Genomic DNA, 17,777 nt, shown 5'->3' with positions numbered 1-17,777 from the left:
TCTCCCTTGCAGCAAGACCAGCTCCTGTTTCGCCGGACTAATTTATTTATTTATTTTTTTTATTGCTTGCAGCTCGTGGGCATGTGAATGGAATGATTGATTGCGCGAACTGCCTTTCTGTCAGATACAAACAGGCGGTAAAGCAGCGAGCGCACCTGGAGCAGCACCCGCTGCCGACGACCACGTAAGCCGCCATTAGAAAAACAATGAAGTCTATCATAAAACATTTATGGGAGATAAAGTGCGTGCGAGAGCTGTGAGCGGGCAGCGTTATGGTTACGGATCTGAAGTCGTTTCAGGCCGGAACCAGAAGGCGGAATTGGAAAAAAAAAAAAAGAATAAAAAAAAGACTGAGTGAAAATACTGAGTCATCACATCCACATTCACGAAATATAGCATTTATTCATCATGTGTTGATTAAACCTTCAAAAATGAACATTTTTAGTTCTACAATCACTGATTGGGGTTAAGGGTTTCACAGCTTTCAGAGTTTACTGGTGCTAATAGGGGGCGGAGCCACGTCCACCACCACCTTGCCCAGGTTTTTCCCGGCGTACATGTAGTCCACGGCCCTGAAGACTGACTCCAGACCCGTGAACCTGCCCTCGGGGGCCAAATCTCCGCCGTCTACCTCACACACCAGCTGCCCCTTGGAGAACATGTGCATCATGCTGCTCAGGGCGTCCCGGTAGTCGCCCAGGAAGTGCGGCAGGAAGAAGCCGCGAACGCTGGCCGACTTCTGGAGCAGCTTGACTGGCAGCGTTTCCCCTCGGAAGCGCGGGATCCCCGAGGCAGACCGGTAACCCGAGATGAAACCGATCACGATCAGTCGGCCCTTATTGGCCAGACTGTTGACGGCTACTTCTAAGACGCTGCCCCCCACCGACTCGTACACCACGTCGAGCCCTCGCGGGTACTCCGTGCGCAGAGTCTTGGCCAAGTCTTCTGTGGTGTAGTTGATCGCCCTGTCACAGCCGATGGACTTGAGGAATCCCGCCTTCTCATTGGACGAACAGGTCCCTATCACGTGACACCCAGCCCGCTTGGCAAGCTGCACAGCAAACTGTCCCGTTCCTCCTGCCGCCGCCGTCACCAGCACCGTCTCACCTTTGGCCAGGTCGCCCAGTCGTTTCAAGGCGATGAAGGCCGTGGCGCCGCTGACCAGCAGGGTGAGGAACTCTGGCCTCACGGCGGGGACGGGCACGCACTCTTTGGCCGGCACCAGCGTGTACTCTGCAAACGCTCCGCTGCCGAAGTAGGCCACGGTGTCCCCGACGGTATACGTGGAGCTGGCGCTGAGGCCCAGGCCGACGACCTCGCCGATCCCCTCAAAACCGGCGTCAAAGGGGGGCTTCACCGTGGGGTCGTAGCGGCCGGCGGAGTAATTGACATCAGAGGCGTTGATTCCCACAAACCTGAAACACAGAAGAAGGCGGAACAATATGACTCTGGAGCTGTGATTGGTCAACAACCGGAGCATGTGACCCTCTGAAGGCAACGCCTCCCTCTTAAAACTTTGCACCACGACTCTCGTTCCTCAGCACCGACAGGGCGGCATGATGTAACGTCTTCCGAGACGCCCACCACCAGCCTGAAACTCCCAGAGAGCTGCGGGCCGCCTCGACGCCAGCGTGGACATTTCGTCTCGCTCCGGTAGCGTTTTAGAAACAAACGTGCGAGAAGAGAACGCATAAATAAATCATTTACCGTCGTTCAGAGGGCTGCCCCTCGTTACAGAGGGCGTCGCATGTGCACTTTGAGCCCGCACACGACGTTTCTGAGGATTACAGACGGTCGCTGTGACGCGTTACAAATCCCTCCATTTACCTGGTTTGTGTTTTTAAATCTAAAGTAACTAAAACCTCAAAGTTCCCCTTCAAAAGACGCCTCTTCAGGTGTAACATTTACTCCTCATGAACAAGAATTGACTCTTTTATTTCTAGGTTGAGTGTTTAATGCCCTGAGGTTCCTCGTCTCGCACGTTCACGCCGGATTAGGATTAAACGCCGATGCTGAAAAAGCAAAAGTGCTTCTCCAGTTACGCCAGAGTCCCACACAGACCAAAACATTTACCCTCCGTGATCCTGCTGTGCCGACACCGGAATAACACCAGCGCCTCCGCGGTCAAAGGTCTCAAGCAACTGGTGCTTTTGCTCAATCTGGTTTCTAAGCGATAATAAGGCGCAGATGTTTACATGTTCATTCCTGTCAGATGAAAACTCCACATTGTGGTGGGAATTCTTATTTAAACCAGTCAAAAGGACCCCCCCCCCCCCCCACACACATTTTTCCTGCTGACTTCAGGTACTTTAATCTCTCCCTGCACCGTGAATGACTCAAACGATCCCACAATCTCTGCTCCGCATCTCCTTCTCCATCATCTCTGGATGTCTGTCACAGCCCCCCCTTCATGACTTTCTGTTTGCAGTTTGGTGACGTAAAGACAGGAGGACATAGAGAAAGAGAGAGCGCGAGAGAGGGGGATGAGGGAGGGAGAGAGAGGGAGATGCTGAGATGGATTGATAGACAAATGCAGAAGAGGGCGGAACTTGGAATTACGGTCCAGCGTTTTTTTCCCTCGCCTATTTTGCCATCTCGTGATGATGACGGTGGTCGCAGGTGCGGGACATGAGTGATCCGAGGTAAGAGAAGCCCTTTTATTCAACTCCTCAACATTTCCTGTTCGATCGACGTCGATCCGCAAATAGACTTTGACTCAACCTGCCGCTATCGCGAACGCGCAGAACACAAAAGCTTTCCAGAGACAACTTACCGATTCCTGACCAGCAGCTCCGCGTCTCCCGGCGTCGGAACCGGCGCGCTGCGCAGGGACACGGCCTCCCTGAAATCCGAGCTGAGCTTGTTCACCACCAGCTTCTTCATGGTGCTCGGTATGGAGGAGCCTTTGAAATCCATGAAGTGCGCAGAGTAGGACATGTCTATGATGGAGCGCCGCGCGGGCGAGTCAACTCCTGGGAGCGCGTCGGTGCCTCTGCGACCCCCGCCGATCACCGACAGCAATCTGCCGCCGCTCCTCTTCAGCAGGAGGCTGGCCATCGATCCGAAATGTGACAAAGTTCACGGGCAACTCAGCGTGCGCTTGTAGCCGGACCTGATATTAGCCTGCGCGCTAAGCTCCCCCCTCGCCGCTGCAGGCCGGGCCGAGCCGGAACCGAACATAAACGCGCACGACCGCAGATAAACGCGAAGCCGCGTCGCTTTTAGCGCGCCCGTCGGACGTGAATGTAAATAAAACGCCGAGGTGTGAGGCGAGGATTTGGGATTCGAACGTCGCACTGGCGCAGGCTCGTCAGCGGCACAGCAGCGCCCCAGTGGTGTCGTCGGAGTCCCTCCCCTTCCCGGACGCAGCGCTCACTTCCTAGTAAGGTGAAACAAATCAATCCTGCTATCATAATCTGCTCTATGCTGCCTTGTTTTATCCCCGGGAGAATGACACGGACCGGGACTGTTCATGCGCGCCCCGTAAATCTGTCCGTCTTTGAAACTGCGCGTTTATTTCAGAGGAATTTGTGGTCACGTGTGACACCTCGGGAAGGTTTCTGGGCTCTTCACCTGTCGTTTACTGGAAGTTTCGCAGCGAGAATCATTCACCGAGGCGCCGTTGAACTTGTCCCACCCCCGCGGGAGTCGAACCTCCGACTCCCGGCGCGCAAAGACTCGCGGATCCAGCCGAAGGTGTCCAAGTTAAACTTGTTGGGGAATCTCGTTCCTGTTACTGCGAGGTTTTATGTCTCCTCTTAAGTTAAAAAAAGATTTCGCGCATTTGTCCGAGATTTTGGAGAGACGGGAGGGACAGAGGGAGAGAGGGAGGGAGGGAGGGAGAGAGCGGGGAAAACAAGACAATTAAAAAGATTGACAGGTAGGCTCCTCTGTCAGGGGTGACGCTTGCGGAGAGGGGAGGAGTAAAATGTAGCAGGAAAAGCCACTCGATGCGTCTGTCTATCAGTTGAGACTGTCTGAAACAGCTTCTGGATCCACCGCGTTTCCATTTTTTTCCCCCTTTTGAGAGACCTCGGATCAGTCCCAGGAGTTTTCCTCCCTCTTTTCTCCCGTTTAGAGCGACAAATATCAGACTCCACTCCGAGACGAGCTGGGTTTTCTTTTCTTTTTCTGTCGGATGCGCCTGTTTTGTTTGTTTCTCTCCGGTGAGCTCGCTCCTCTCCGCCGCATCAGCCGCCGCTGCCCGCGATGCGATGAGACCGACGGCGTGAATTATTCCCACTTTAAACGTGAGTAACAGAGCCGAGCTGAGCTTTCGGGCTGATTTTCTTGTGCGGGAGAGAGAGGAGAGGAGAGGAGAGGAGGGGAGGGAGGAAGGAAGAAGAAGAAGTCCCCGCCGGACTGGCGAGGCTGGATCCGGGCTGAGGTGGCGCGGTGGTGACGGGACTGACATTAACCCATCTAATGCCTGCCTGTCTGTTCTTTTCCTCTCCCCTGTGTCTGTTTTAGGTCTCCGGCAAGAGAAGAGAAGCAAACCCAAGGATATTTAACCAGAGCGGTGCGCAGAGCTCACATTGGACTTATTTGTTTGGTCACCGCCAGAGTTTATTCATTTTTGTAGCTTTTGTGTGCGTAAAAGACGCAGCAAAGTCTCCCTCCAAAGAGGGCAGGAGACCAGGGGCATTTTTCTCTTCCTGGGGGGAGTCAACTGCAAACTTGGTGCTTCTTTTTTTCACCCTGCCATTGAGGGGGGAAAATGAAGGAAGATGATCTTTGATGGGCACGGAGGTGTCGGGAACCGGCCGAGTCTCTTCCTAAATTTCGTCCCTGCTGTCGAAGCCGATCGGGTCAAGACCGAAGAAGAGCAGGAGGTCTGAAGACAAGACGTCTCCGGGTCCCAGATAGAGAAGAGAGAACGCCATCGCAGCGTCGAGCGGGATGCATTTTCACAACTGAGAGACTCCAGACGCCTGTAATTCCTGCATGAGAAGCACCGAGGAAAGTGACGCTCACTATGCCGAGGAGAAAGCAGCAAGAGCCGCGGCGTTCAGCAGGTACAGCCCGAGCCTCCACAGCCGCCAGTCTGCACACAACAGCACAGGAAAACACACCTCTCCATTCCACGCGTTCGTGTTGCATGCCCACATCAACGGCACGACTGTGTGTTTCACACACGTTGGCGATTTTACACGCACACCCGCAAGATTGTTAAAATCAAATCAAATGAAAACAACAAAAACGAGCGCACACCTCGCCCCTGAACGCCTCTCTGGGGTTGAAATTTCTCCCTCGTTTCCCGGGAAAGTTCTCCAAAGAATGACGAGATAAACTAAACGGCATCTTATTGGGGATAAAAGGGAGCTTTTGAGGTTCAAGAGTGAGCAATGATGAATAATTGACTGGAGAAAGAAGGGGGAGAGGAGTGGCAGAGGCGTTCTTCTCCTTTTTCTTTCCGTTTTATTAGAGGATTGCCATCCTTGATTTGATGTGTGATTGATCGCCTGTCATGTGGCACCCTTTGATCTATTCATCCCTGATAAACATCAATAAATCCTCCCATGGAGCCAGTCCTGCCTCTGGTAGGTTTAGCTCTCTCTCACACACACGCACGCACGCACACACGGAAGGAATAGCCTAAAAAAAGTTGGAATTATCGTTAAAAAAACGCCTCTTTGTCTCTTAAAGGAATGCCTTAAAAGCAGATGAAAGGGTGGCGTCTGTCTTTAATATAGCGGCGTTGAATCGGCCCCTCAGAAATCAGGTGTTTGATTCCTTGGTTCTGGACAGAAATGTGGATATTTCCACACGTGTTCCATCGAAAATTCAGCCCACATCCGCTGCGAGAATCGGCCAGTAATTAAATCAATATCCACTGCTGGAGGGGAGTATTTCTTTTTTTATTATTTGCAGTGTGACCGGCTGATAAAACCGGGATTTGGTGGAGGACCGGCGAGGTTGACTTCTAGTGGTTTGGATCGGGACCCCCTCCGCCCCCTCGTTCCCCCTCCTCTCGTCTCTCTGCAGCCTTTAAACAAATGTAAATGAGTGACAGGGGTTTCTACCTCTGTGCTAATGAGGCCGGGCCTTTGAAGTTAGGCATTAACAACTGCAGCGAACAAAAGACAGTTACAGAATTTTAAAGAGATCCTGAAATATGAGGTGCAAAGCGGGTCGAACACCAGGGCCGGCCGACGGGGGCTTTGAACTCAGCAGGCTTGATGGTTTAGAGCAGCGAGCTGCTGCTGGCGGAGAGGCGGAGGAGGACGGAGGCCCTCCAGCCGCCGCGCGTCTCCACCTTTTTCCCGTCCGTCAGAGCGACGTTGACGCCGTTCGCGGGGCCACGGCATCACAATAGGGGTGTCGTGGTGGAAATGGCCACCGTGGCGGGAGCAGAACGACTCCCGCTCGCTGTCGAGCACGAGAACATGACACGGCCGTGACCCCCCCCTCCCCCACACATTGATCTAAAGCGCCGTCCACCCAGCGCCACAGGCGCCACGGTTTGTGACGGTCAATCGGAACTTGGCAAAGGGGCGCGGTGCGTTCACGTATGTGACAGTCGGGGATGGCGCTCTTCTCTGATCTCCCGTTGATAGTAGATCCCCCCCCCCCACACGCACACACACACACACACACACACACACACACTTGGAGTTAGCGTGCTGCTCTGCTGCTCCGCTGGTCCTGACCTTTGACTTCTGCTCGGGGAAATCAAAACTCGGGCAATAAAACCAGCGACATTGTTTTTATCCTTCTGTGTTTTCCAGGTCTAAGATGTTCCACAACAGCAGAACCCATGTGAGATTTTAGGTTTTGGGAATTTTGGACGGCTGTAATTATTCTCCTCACTTTTGCGGCTCCGGCGACGCACTTGGTAAAATTTGCTAAATTAAAAAAAAAAAAAAAAACCTGCTCCCGAGCACAAAACACATTTGAATCTTTTCTTTTAATTCCCTCGCCACGTGATTGGCGTTAAAATTTCCCAGAAGCAAACAGAGGCGTCAGAAGAAGTTTCCCTCCGCCGTATTTATTTTATTACACACAGCTGAGCGTCGCCGCCGCTGTTATTACACGTGTGCCTGTGAACCCGTAGCCCCTCGTCATCCTCCCTCTGAAGGTGAGGGGAGAAAAGTCGGGCCGGACTGACGGCGTCTTTCATCCCGGGCGGCCTTAGAGGAGGAAGATGAAGAGGGAGAGCAGATAAGATAGTGGCTCCTGCTTCTGTACAGCCTGGTGGCTAATTATAAGGACGTGAGTGCGCGCGCGCGTGTGTGTGTGTGTGTGTGTGAGTGTGTGTGTGTGTGAGTGTGTGAGAGCGTTGGCGGGAGTGAGGTTGCTTCTCGTTGGCTTCATTAGAGAGGGGGCCTAATTATCCGCGGAGCTGATGGATTTGTGACAGGCCCTAACGATTAATGCTGACAAATTCAGTAAGGTGTCAAGTCCGCAGCTGCCTTGATGTAATCAAGTTGATATTATACAGTCCCTGCAGCCCCCAGTGCAGCACCAACTCAATTTGCCCGCGCAGGTGACAAATGGACTTTGCTACCTGACTAATCGCATCGGGAGACAATGCCAGTTAATGACCTCTGCCCCTCCCCCCACATCAGCACCGCTGCTCTTTTAACCTTGACAGGAAATTTCCCTCCTTCCATCTCTGCTTCTTTTTAAATTCACTTCTGCACCTTCCCCCCCCCCCCTCCTTTTTTTTTTTTTTTGGTTTTGCTTTGTTTTTATTTCAAACCCTTTTCGCTTTTATTAAAATGGAGTTTCCTGGAATGCGGGGCTGGAAATTCTTTAGGAGTCTTTATATTAATGACCCGGCTCGTGCCGGTTCTGGACACTCGAAAAATAAAGGAAACGAGCGCGGACGGCGGCGGAATACCTCCGCATGTGTTGCAGCCACGCCAGTAAATCAGCAGCACATCATAACACCTTCTCCGTGTCCTTTTCCGTTCTGCTGAAGGCCTGTAGTTTATTCCAAGCGGGAGAATCACAGCGGTCCAGATTAATGAGGGCGCGGGCCTACGGAGGCTACCATTACCGCGACCTTAACGCCACGCCGCCGTTACACGATAGGCTCCCCTTGAAATAATCGGCATGCTGAGATTTATGTGCCCCCTAACCTTCTGTCTTTGCTGGCGTCCCGAGGAGCCCCCCCCAAGCCCCCCCCCCCTCCGATGGAAAGCCATGATTTTGTTTGCTGAAAAGCACAATTTAAAGTTTGGAGCCGGTTGGAACTTCAGCTGCCTCAAAGGCTCGAAGTTTATGTTGGAATTAAGGGGAGAAAGTGTGTTTGTGCGTGTGTGTGACAGAGAGAGGGAGGGTCGGAGTGTGTGTTTGTAGCTTAGCACGGACCGGTGTTAGTTTCCCTGGAATGAATAACCGGTATAGCAGTCACCACGCCATGTTAGTCATCCTCCTTAGCAGATCCTGCCTTCAGCCCCCGCCAACACCCCCCCTCTAGCAGCAGTTAAACCTTTTTCCCACCTCCGACTGTCATCTCGCTCGCCCTTTTCCAACAAAACCAGGCGGTATCACAGGGAAGGGGAGAGCGAATCGATCCGTGGCGTCCTCCTTCTGCAACTGCGTTCTGTCGTCGTTGCTTTCCGGGATTTACCTCCGGTGTGTGTGCGTGTGCGTGTGTGTGTGTGTGTGTGTGTTATTCCCGGTCGAGCTCGGGTAGAGGTTACGCTAATTGGAGCGCTGGTGTCGTTAGCAGGTGGCATCGATCGACCTCGTCGATAGCTACTTTTGCTCCCGCGTCGCCCTCCCGAACCATTAGTTAAATTTACATCTGGGATTTGAGGCAGTCAAAGGTCAAACGTGCTCTGTTCGCTCCCCTAATGCCTAAGATCACCGAGCGCCACCGCGCTAGTGAGCGTGGTATCGAGTTACGCGCGGGGAGTTGATCTTTACACTCCTGAGCCATGCTGATTATTGGCAATGGAATTGATAAAATCCCAGGATTTCTTTTTCTTTTCATCTGTTTTTCCTTCCTGTCGGAGTCTTTCTGGGGCAAACATTCTGCCCCTGGGGCCCGCTGTTACCTCCGCTCGCAGTGTGTTGCCCTCGCTGCACTTTAGACACACACCATCAAACATAAACACAGGCTTACATACATGCGCGCGCGCACACACACACACACACACACACACACACACACACACACACACACACACACACCTACAGTACACCTAATGCTTAAGTGCAGCCAGCATGTCTCTGTGGGAGGTCATAATGGAGGTGGCTTAGCATGATGGGAAATCATATCATTAAAGCAGCCAGATGTGCTTTGTTGCCTGCCCTGCAGCACATAAAAACAGCAGCCAGTCATGGGATCCAAAAAAGAAAGAAAGGAAGAAAGAAAAAGGGGAGGAAAAAAGAATCCAGTCTGAGTCTAAAACAGATAGAAAGCAGCCCGGTGGGACGGGGCTGACAGGCCTGACTCCTGACTGCCATAGAACCCCCCCCAAATAAAGGATATTTGTCCTCACTCCAGTGCTGCAGCGGCAGAACCAGCTGTTTTAACTCGGGCTCCAGATTGGACTCGCTGCTTTGATGAATGGCACGCCGCCGCCGTTATCAGCTCGTGTTAAGTGTGTTTAATTACTATGTAATATTTGTGTTGTGCTGAGTAATTAATTTAGCTAAGGCTCAACGGTGGGGGTGTGAGGCCTGTGCAGAAACACCCCCACACACACACACACTTTTCTCCTCTTCTTCTCCTGCACCTAATCTGAGATGTGAGAACGATAGGAGGGGAAGTGTTCCAGAGGAGTCGTCGTGCAACATTCCAGGCGCCAAAATTGACATGTGAAATTTTCTTAAGTAAAGCGTTACATTTGCTGGGGGTAAATTTGCGCTCTTGATCCGCGCGGCGCCTCCTCGAGAGGCGGCGGCTGCTGGAGACAAATTCAACATGTTACTTCCATCAATAAAAAATGAGCAATTACAGAATATTTTGTCTAATAAGTATTTGAATTCCTCAGCGCGAAGTCGGGGGTTGCGGGTGGGGGGGGGGGAAACACGCAGCTTACCCACTCGTTACATCAGTTAGCGAGGGGGTGGGGGGGGAGGCAGCGCTTTGATGCTAACAAACAAACAAGACAACGAGATGGGCCCGCTACAGAAGCCCTATCCAGGGACACCCAACCCCTGCACGCTCCGTCTCTTCTCTTCACGCTCCTCTCATCTCCCCTCTCATTTCGCCCCGGTTCCCTTTAATTTTCGGACCCCCCCCCTCACATCGCTGTGCTGGGTAAACGCTCACTTATTTGCTAACTTAAAGCAGGAAAACGAGCGACGTGTTGGTGGGAGAAGTCAGAACAAAGTTGCCAGCTAACAGAGGCTCGCCCGTGACCTGCGTGGAGGTTGCCAAATGCTGCAGAAGAGCACCCGAGTGGGCCGGGCCTGGGTTTAGTAGCTGGCAGGTGGGGGAGCTTCGAGGACAGGTATTAATGCTGACAGATGAACGCAGCGGCGGGCGAGCGCTCCCTCAACAGCTGCGACTGGCGTGATTATCCTGACAGGTGTCAATTAAGAATTACGGCCCGGTCTGTCCAAACGTGCAGATGAGCTCCTCCAGCCCTCCAGCTGTCCCCGCGCAAGCGAAATGCCGGCGTTAGCGTAGCCGCCGCAGATGCCGTGATGTCAGCGGCGCGTCCGCGTGGATCCGGTTTGGTCAGACGTGTAAATAAGCATTAGAAGCAGTGACACAGGCGTCGATTTACCTCCAGAATGAGCCCCTTCCACCCGATTGTTAGCGGGAGTTAGCTTCAGCCCAGGTCGCGGCCTGGTGTTTAAGCGGGTCCTGCAGCCGTCTCATTACACGCCCGCTCTGTGTTTGTGTACGTCTGCGTTTGTAGACGGTCTGCGGCGCGATCGCCTTCGCACAAAGCAGCAGGTGCAGACACACACGGATCCCGGCTCCTTTGATCGCCCCCTCGGTCGCTCTTGTTCTCCAGTGTTTAGCGGCACGCTGAGGTCAACGAGTGAGGAAATGAATAGCTGCCATCGCCCATCTCCAGCGCTCTCTTCCCGTAAACCCGCTGGCTGACTCCCGCGCTCTGGGCTGAGTGGGTTTCTGGGAAATTCAGCATGTTCCGAATTTCCCATATTTTTCTGGGGTTTAAATTTGCAGCTTAATGACCCAAATGTGTATTTTTGCGTAGCAAAAAGTCAAGCCCCCCCCCCCCCCCAAACAGGCGGCGTACGACTTTTTAAACCACCCGTTTGCACTCCGCCGCGCTCGACGCGGGATAAACACGAGCGGCTTCAATCGTCGGCGAGCGGAAGCGAAAAACAGCAACTGGGAAAAAAGCAACATGAGAGCGAGCGCAGGAGTCTCCCCAGGAACCCACAGAGGGATCCGCTTGTTCACTTGGGAGTTGCAGTTTTGGATTTCCTTCCTCAAAATCGTTTGCTGCAGAAAATAAGCGGTGGGGGAGGGGGGAGGGGGGGGTGTGATATCAGCCTTATTTGCTGCTCTGACAGTATTTGCATATCTCTTGTTTTAAATACGGAAACCCCCTCGGAGCCAAATCCAGCTTCTCCCGGAGCTTCGTTCGGCGTCACCTCTTCTCTTTCCTATTCAGCCTCTTTTCCCTCTTCTCCCTCTCCTTATTCGCTCCTCTCTTCCGGCCTGCCTCCGCTCACGCCGGCCGCCGCCGATTATCGTCCCTGTGACTGTTTTCCATCCTCATGCAAATGGCCCACCGCGCTCTCTTATCGCGCCTGCTTTGCCCCCTTCCACCCCGAACCGCTGCGTGTAATCAAAGTAAGCGGCAGCTCGGGCTAAAAGGCGAGCGCTGGTGGAGATGGATGGCGGGATTAAATATTAACTGGATGCGGCTGACTTAAGGCAAGTGTTTCACATAGCTGCTCCCGCCACGGTTGCCGTGCATTGATCCCCTCGCCCCGGCGCCTCCGCTTGTTTGGCTGCCTGCCGCTAATTTTTCACCATCATCCCGACGACTTTGCCTTTGAAACGCGGAGGGAGACCGCGGTTACCCCCCGCCCCCCTGCCCCGCCCCCTCGCACTTAGAACGGGGGGGCAGGTGAGATGGATGATAGCAATTTGAAATTTTGTTTGTGCGTGTGATCATGGAGATTGTTTTCCAGCCACACAGCGATGTTACAATCGCTGTGATTAATTGCGGCAGGTCGCCCAGCTGGGATTGGACGGGCGGAAACGGGAGGTTGCGGGTTCCCCTCCGTCCGCTCTCGACTCGCGGATATGGCGCTCGTCAGGTGACCTTGAAGCCGGCGCGTCGCGTCGCTCTGTCTCTTCCTCCCATTTGAATCTGATGAACATCAAAGCAAATTTCGGGGCACGAATGAAAGCCGAAACCTGGCTACATGAAAGCAGCGCTAGCGCGGAGGGCTGGAAGGCGCGGCGAGCTGGCTGTCTGCCTGTGTATAGCTATATCCTGTGGGTCAGGGAGGCAGCTTGTTAACAGGTAGGGGGGCTCATACCAGTGGTGTTTAACCCCCCCGCTCCCTGTAACCACACACACACACACACACACACACACACACACACACACACACACACACACACACACACACACACACACACACACACACACACACACACACACATAAACAGTGGCTGCTGCTGCTGATAGCATTGTGAAGCCCTTCTGGCATTTAAAGCGTGGAGATCTGCCCTCGTCAGTCAGCCCAACCCACCCCCCCCCTCACCGGAGTGTACATCTGCCATCTGTAGGGGGTCACGAGCAGGTCATGACCCCCCCGGTGGGCACTCCCTGGACAATTATCGCCGCACCGCTCCGTTTTGGCGTGTGTTTTTGCGCGTTGACTCCAGCGCAGATGAAAGCGGCAGCAGCAGACACCAGCGTGTCGCCGCTGGAAGGTGCACGTAGCTGGTATTTATAATTCCGCACGGAATGAATTTGAATAATTTTCATGGCGGCAGATATTCCGGATATTTCGCTACGAGTCAGAATTACACCATCCGTGAAGTGTTTCCAGCCAGTGATAATAATAGCAGCGATAATATTAATGCGCCACTAAAAATATTGTTTGCTTGTTTAATCCCATTAAGATGCTGCGTTCCCAGTTAATGGCTGCTGTTAAGATCTTTTCCTAGAATGGGAGGCAGCGATACAGTCACGGCTCTTTTCTAACTTGGTAAACTTGGAAAAAAAGTACATTATAGTTGTAAGTATAGGAAATATCTCCAGATTAACATCCCACTATCAGCCCAGTAATGATACCAGCATCAGCTTGAGCCTCTCCTAGATGCTCTTTTCTTTTTGCTCGCCTTTAGTCAAACCAGGCCTCGTCCCCATAGCAACACACAGTGAGCTCATGCTCGTTAGTGTGTATGTGGCCCGAGCGATCGGCTCCGATCCTGTTCCTCATTCCTGGGATTTCATCCCCACGCATCCACCACCTCATCATGGGTTTCCCGGACCGGGCTGAGTAACTGTCAGTGATGATGTTTGGACGTCTGTGCGGTTTCCTGGTCAGCGTTTCCTTCTCCGGGGAGGGGGTGCTTGTGTCGGTGTGTGTGTGTGTGTGTGTGTGTGTGTTTTATGTGAAATCACATGAAGATTGAGAGGCCACGCTGGGAAATGTCCCTCAGTCACGCCTGACTCTTGTTTTTCCTCCCCTGCGCTGTTAAATCTCCAGAGTTCTGATAACAGGTCAGCCATTCAGGAATATAAAAAGGTACGTGTGTGTGTGTGTTGGGGGGTGGGGGGGGGGGGGGGGGAGGAAGTGAAAGAACCAGAACATGATTAGAGAGAATTAGAGTGTGTACTGTATGCAGAAGAGGGAAAAAAAAGGTGTTCTTTATGCTGGCTCAACCATTGCGTGGGTGGCGCCTGGAGTGGAGAGGTCAATGGGATGCTGTGATAGGCTAATCTGCGTGGAGGGGGGGTTAGGGCAGGCCTGTTGGGAGCAGCTCATTGGCTAGACTCCCTCTCCCCGAGAAATGAAACTTCATTCTTTTTGTCCGGCATGTGAAGATTTAGAGTGTCCTGAAACCTAAAGTGAGACGCCCGCATCTGTGCTGGACGTGCCAGCGTCTGCGCACGTGTGTGTTGCATTCTTTTCCTCGTTCATCCCAGTTCCTGTGTGTGTGTGTGTGTGTGTGTGTGTGAATGTAATGCCCGCTGTGTCCAGACCCGTGTGCGCTCGTCCTCCACTCAGACACATGGATGACAGATGACCCAGTGGGAGACACCAGCCATCCTGCCCCCCCACCCCACCCCCCCGCCGCCCCACCCCCCACCCTGCTGCGAAAAAGTGCATACTTTGTTTACTTCCTCGGCATTTTGCCACAAATCCTGGACCCACCTCCGACGCGGCGCTGCCCCCTTTTCCTCGGGTTACGGGTTTGTGCACGATCATAATAGCTGCGTCACCGTGAGTGTGTGTCTGTGTGAGTGTGTGTGGCCGAACAAACCAGCCGCAACCTGGCTGCACGTCTATCGTTGGGGGGGGGGGGGGTGACTCGCTGGGCCAGAAGAAACCTAAATCCTCACATACAAAAAAAAAAGAGGCTGTGCACCGGGCCTGGGCCGGGGAGAGGGAGGGAGGGAGGGAGGGAGGGAGAAAGACGGGAAGAGAGAGGGGAAAAAAGTTGATTTCCTTTTCCAGCACAGCCATACATCACAGGGCCTCCCAGCTGCAGTGTCACAAGCTGACAGAATGACATGTGTCATTTATCAAAGGGGCCAGGCGGGGGCCTTGGGAAACGTGCACCACAAAGCCTGAGAGAGTTCATTCCAACACTCAACCCTCACTCCTTCCCTTCCTCCCTCCCTCCCTCCCTCATCTCTCACTCTCACTCAGCCCGCCCCCGCTGTTCACTCTGCTCCTCGTTCTCTCTCCTCTCTGCACCCCCCCCCACCCCCCACCCAGCCACCGCCACCCTCCCTGCTCGCTGTGCCTGGTGCCAAAAAAGGGCCCTGTAATGTTTTCTGTCTTCGGCGTGCTCACACACAGCCTGCGTGTATCCGTGTGTGTGTGTGTGTGTGTGTGTGTGTGCGTGCGTGTGTGTGTGTGTGTGTGTGTGTGTTACCCCACAGAGCGCAGGAGCTCCAGTCTTTCGGCCACACTTGTTGCTGTGCATAACTTGTGTTGCAACAAGCTGGAATATTCTAATCCCACTTCATTGCTCCGGCACACTGGAAGCGACGCTCGCCTTATCGGGAACAGCCCAATTCCAGCCTCCATTAGTGGGATTTGTGGAGCGCCGCGCCGCTGCCATAGTTATTTTCTCATTTCCGGGTCTGAGCTCCTCGGCTTGTTTTCGCTGTCGTTAAGAAAATCCGCCGCCTCTGCGTGTGAGAAGGACCTGGTTGATGGAGAGATTGCAGCCTTCCCGGCTTGTTGGGGGTCAGGACGGGGAGCGCGCAGCCTGTGCACGCCCGCCGTAGAGGCGCGCCCACTTCCGCGACTTTCCTGACGTCTGCAGCCTCCTCTCATCCATCATCGGATCACCTTTCTTCCCCACCCCCATCATCAGCCCTTCGACTCCATCCCAGCTACTTCCAGAATCAATAAACTCTCTCACCTGGGCGCCGCCGCAGGGTGACATCTCCTTTAAGAGAAGCTCGAGCATCGTGTTTTCTCACCGCCGCCGCCGCCACACGTCTCATTGCCTTGTTCCTCTGCAAATTCTTTTTTTATGACTTTCCCACTGAAAAAGCGCGTCCGTATAATTCATTTCATGTAGTCCGGACCAATATATTACCATTTAGCCGCCATATTTTATCGCAGCGAATTGAATAAAACTTTTATGTCTTCTGAAAGGAACACATGCAAGGACGTTTCCATAGATTAGGGGCCCATTTTGAAAGTTATGGACGCGGGTCATTTTTTTTCCCTTGGAGCCCACCAAAGATTGGAAACGCGTGCGCTCCGGGATACATCTTGCAAGCATGTGTCGCCCTGAGAAAACTGGTTCTTTTTGCTCACCTTTTCCGCTCTCGTAGCAGACTAAACGGATTACGCTTCCGCGCCGCCGCGCCGCGGCACCGAGCAGCCGGGTCCTGGCAGATCAGAGAGCTGCCGAACAGCCCAGCAACTTTGGGGGAAATTGCCTGATTAATTATTTAAAGTGAGACTCGGGGCAGCATAAGGTAGCGTGCAGACGCGGCAAGGGAGCGCGCGTCTGTGACTGTGGGGGGGGTGGGGGGGAGTGGTGTGTGTGTGTGTGGGGGGGGGGGTGTCGAGGGGGGGCTACTGAAAGTGTTATGTTTCCCTGCTTTGTCTGAGGGGGTTAAAAGACGCAGCCTGTCACTGAGGGGAATATTCAATGGTGACCCTTCCAACAGGTCGTGGACAGTTCATTCTGCCCCCCCACCACCCCCACCCCACCCCCAACCTCATAAATACTTCCCAGCCCCCACCATTGCCTTTTAAACTCAGAAACAGGTACAAAGTTGGGAGTTTTTTCCATCCTTTTAATAAGTGTTAAATAAGACAACCTCCTCTTTCGCTCCTCACTTCCCTGTCTGTGTCTGTGTGTATGTGTCTGTGTCTGTGTCTGTGTCTGTGTCTGTGTGCGTGTGTGTGTGTGTGTGTGTGTCCTGCCTCTTTTCATCTGTCTTCATAAGCCTCATTTACTTTTGCAACCAGATGTGAGCTGACAGCCATCACTCAAAGCCCCCCCAAACACACACACACACACACACACACACACACACACACACACACACACACACACACACACACACACACACACACACAGACTGGTCACTGTTGCATGAGCGGGCTTCCAAACCGGGGTTTTACTGTATACATCAGAATAACAGTGGCATTCTTCATGTCTGACATTAATCAGGCAGACTAGATTGAACAGGGAGGAGGGACTCTTGAACCCCCCGGTGGGGTCATGTGTTGGGGGGAAATTTAATATTTTAAAGATGAAGGCGTGTCACACTTGGTGTGTGCAAACAGTCGTTCATTCTCCTGTACTTTCATAAGTCCCTCTCACTTGGGAATTCTGGCATGTGTTGAGTGTTTCTCCCCTTTATTCTTTGTGTGTGTGTGCGTGTGTGTGTGTGTGTCCGGCTTCATTGATCTCCAGTGATGTGATCCTCCTTGAGCGTTCGTTCTCATCGGACTCTGATTTACGGCTTCATTAGGATCCTTGCTCTATCTCCTCTTCTTTTTCTTTTGTCTCTGTTTCTGGATCACATGCACACACACCCTCACACACAGGCGTGCACTGAAGGACTTCTGGGCCCAACACTTTGTATAGTTTGTTTCTGTTCTGTTTGCCATCTTCATGAGTAATCTTTTATTATTCGCCGAGGCTCAGCACCGTCATTGTGCCCCCGAGGGCTGGAGTGCTGTGGCGGTTTTGGAGGTGCTCCTCCACCCCCCGGGCAGCCCCGCTTGCTTGAAAAGAGGCCTCATTGTGCACGTCGTCTTTTATGGCGCTGCCTGAAAGAGAGAGGGATGCACTCCAGTCGGCATTCAAATGCACGTGGTGAGGCAGCCAGCAGAGCAGGACAAACACCACAGGTTGTAAACGCTTTGAAAGGGACGGAGAGTGTGTGTGTGTCGGTGTGTGTGTCGGTGTGTGTGTCGGTGTGTGTGTGAAAGGTTTTTCACTCCTTGCTTCCACCATCACGTTGTAACTCCATTACTCCCACATCCAGTTGTCCTCTGCATCCCGACTCTGCTGTGGCTCAGCTGAGGAAAGAACCTTAAAGTTTGGGCTGGTGGTGCTTTTAAACCCCCCCATCCCCCCCCTCAGCCACCACCACCACCCACCAGCAGCAGCAGCGCCATTATCAAGAGTCAAGTCATGCAGAAATGTAGAAAAAATAAGA

General features: G+C 53.1%; 2 protein-coding genes across 4 annotated transcripts in view; one reads left to right on the top strand and one right to left on the bottom strand.

Annotated features, from left to right (window-relative positions):
• Positions 1-382: 382 nt before the first annotated feature.
• LOC101061182 (prostaglandin reductase 3) lies at positions 383-3,390 on the bottom strand. Its single transcript, XM_003965942.3, has 2 exons — positions 2,774-3,390; positions 383-1,415 (listed from the first exon to the last, which is right to left on the bottom strand). Exons 1-2 carry the CDS (start codon positions 3,055-3,057, stop codon positions 485-487), a joined length of 1,215 nt encoding a protein of 404 aa, XP_003965991.2. The 5' UTR covers positions 3,058-3,390; the 3' UTR covers positions 383-484.
• LOC101080193 (teashirt homolog 1) overlaps positions 2,457-17,777 on the top strand; it is a 31,236-nt gene continuing 15,915 nt past the window's right edge. The window contains exons 1-2 of one of the 3 annotated variants that reach the window (XM_011605375.2): positions 2,457-2,642; positions 4,471-5,015. In XM_011605375.2, the coding sequence (XP_011603677.2) occupies positions 4,976-5,015 (40 nt within the window). In that variant the 5' untranslated portion in view covers positions 2,457-2,642; positions 4,471-4,975. Of the gene's footprint in view, positions 2,643-3,275; positions 3,388-3,887; positions 4,251-4,470; positions 5,016-17,777 lie in introns of those variants that run through there. The other 2 variants (XM_029838312.1, XM_003965941.3) reach the window with 2 other exon arrangements.

This window comes from Takifugu rubripes, chromosome 7 (assembly GCF_901000725.2).
Source record: "Takifugu rubripes chromosome 7, fTakRub1.2, whole genome shotgun sequence".
In the NCBI taxonomy this organism is placed as follows: domain Eukaryota; kingdom Metazoa; phylum Chordata; class Actinopteri; order Tetraodontiformes; family Tetraodontidae; genus Takifugu; species Takifugu rubripes.
The sequence above is the reverse complement of the archived record's forward strand: the minus strand, read 5'-3'. Positions and strand labels throughout refer to the sequence as shown.

Bases quoted from the DNA above. Each gene is read 5' to 3' on its own strand.
- LOC101061182 (XM_003965942.3), bottom strand. From the start codon at position 3,057: ATGGCCAGCCTCCTGCTGAAGAGGAGCGGCGGCAGATTGCTGTCGGTG. The intron at 1,416-2,773 runs GTAAGTTGTCTC...TCTGTGTTTCAG, and splicing joins GAGCTGCTGGTCAGGAATCG to GTTTGTGGGAATCAACGCCT.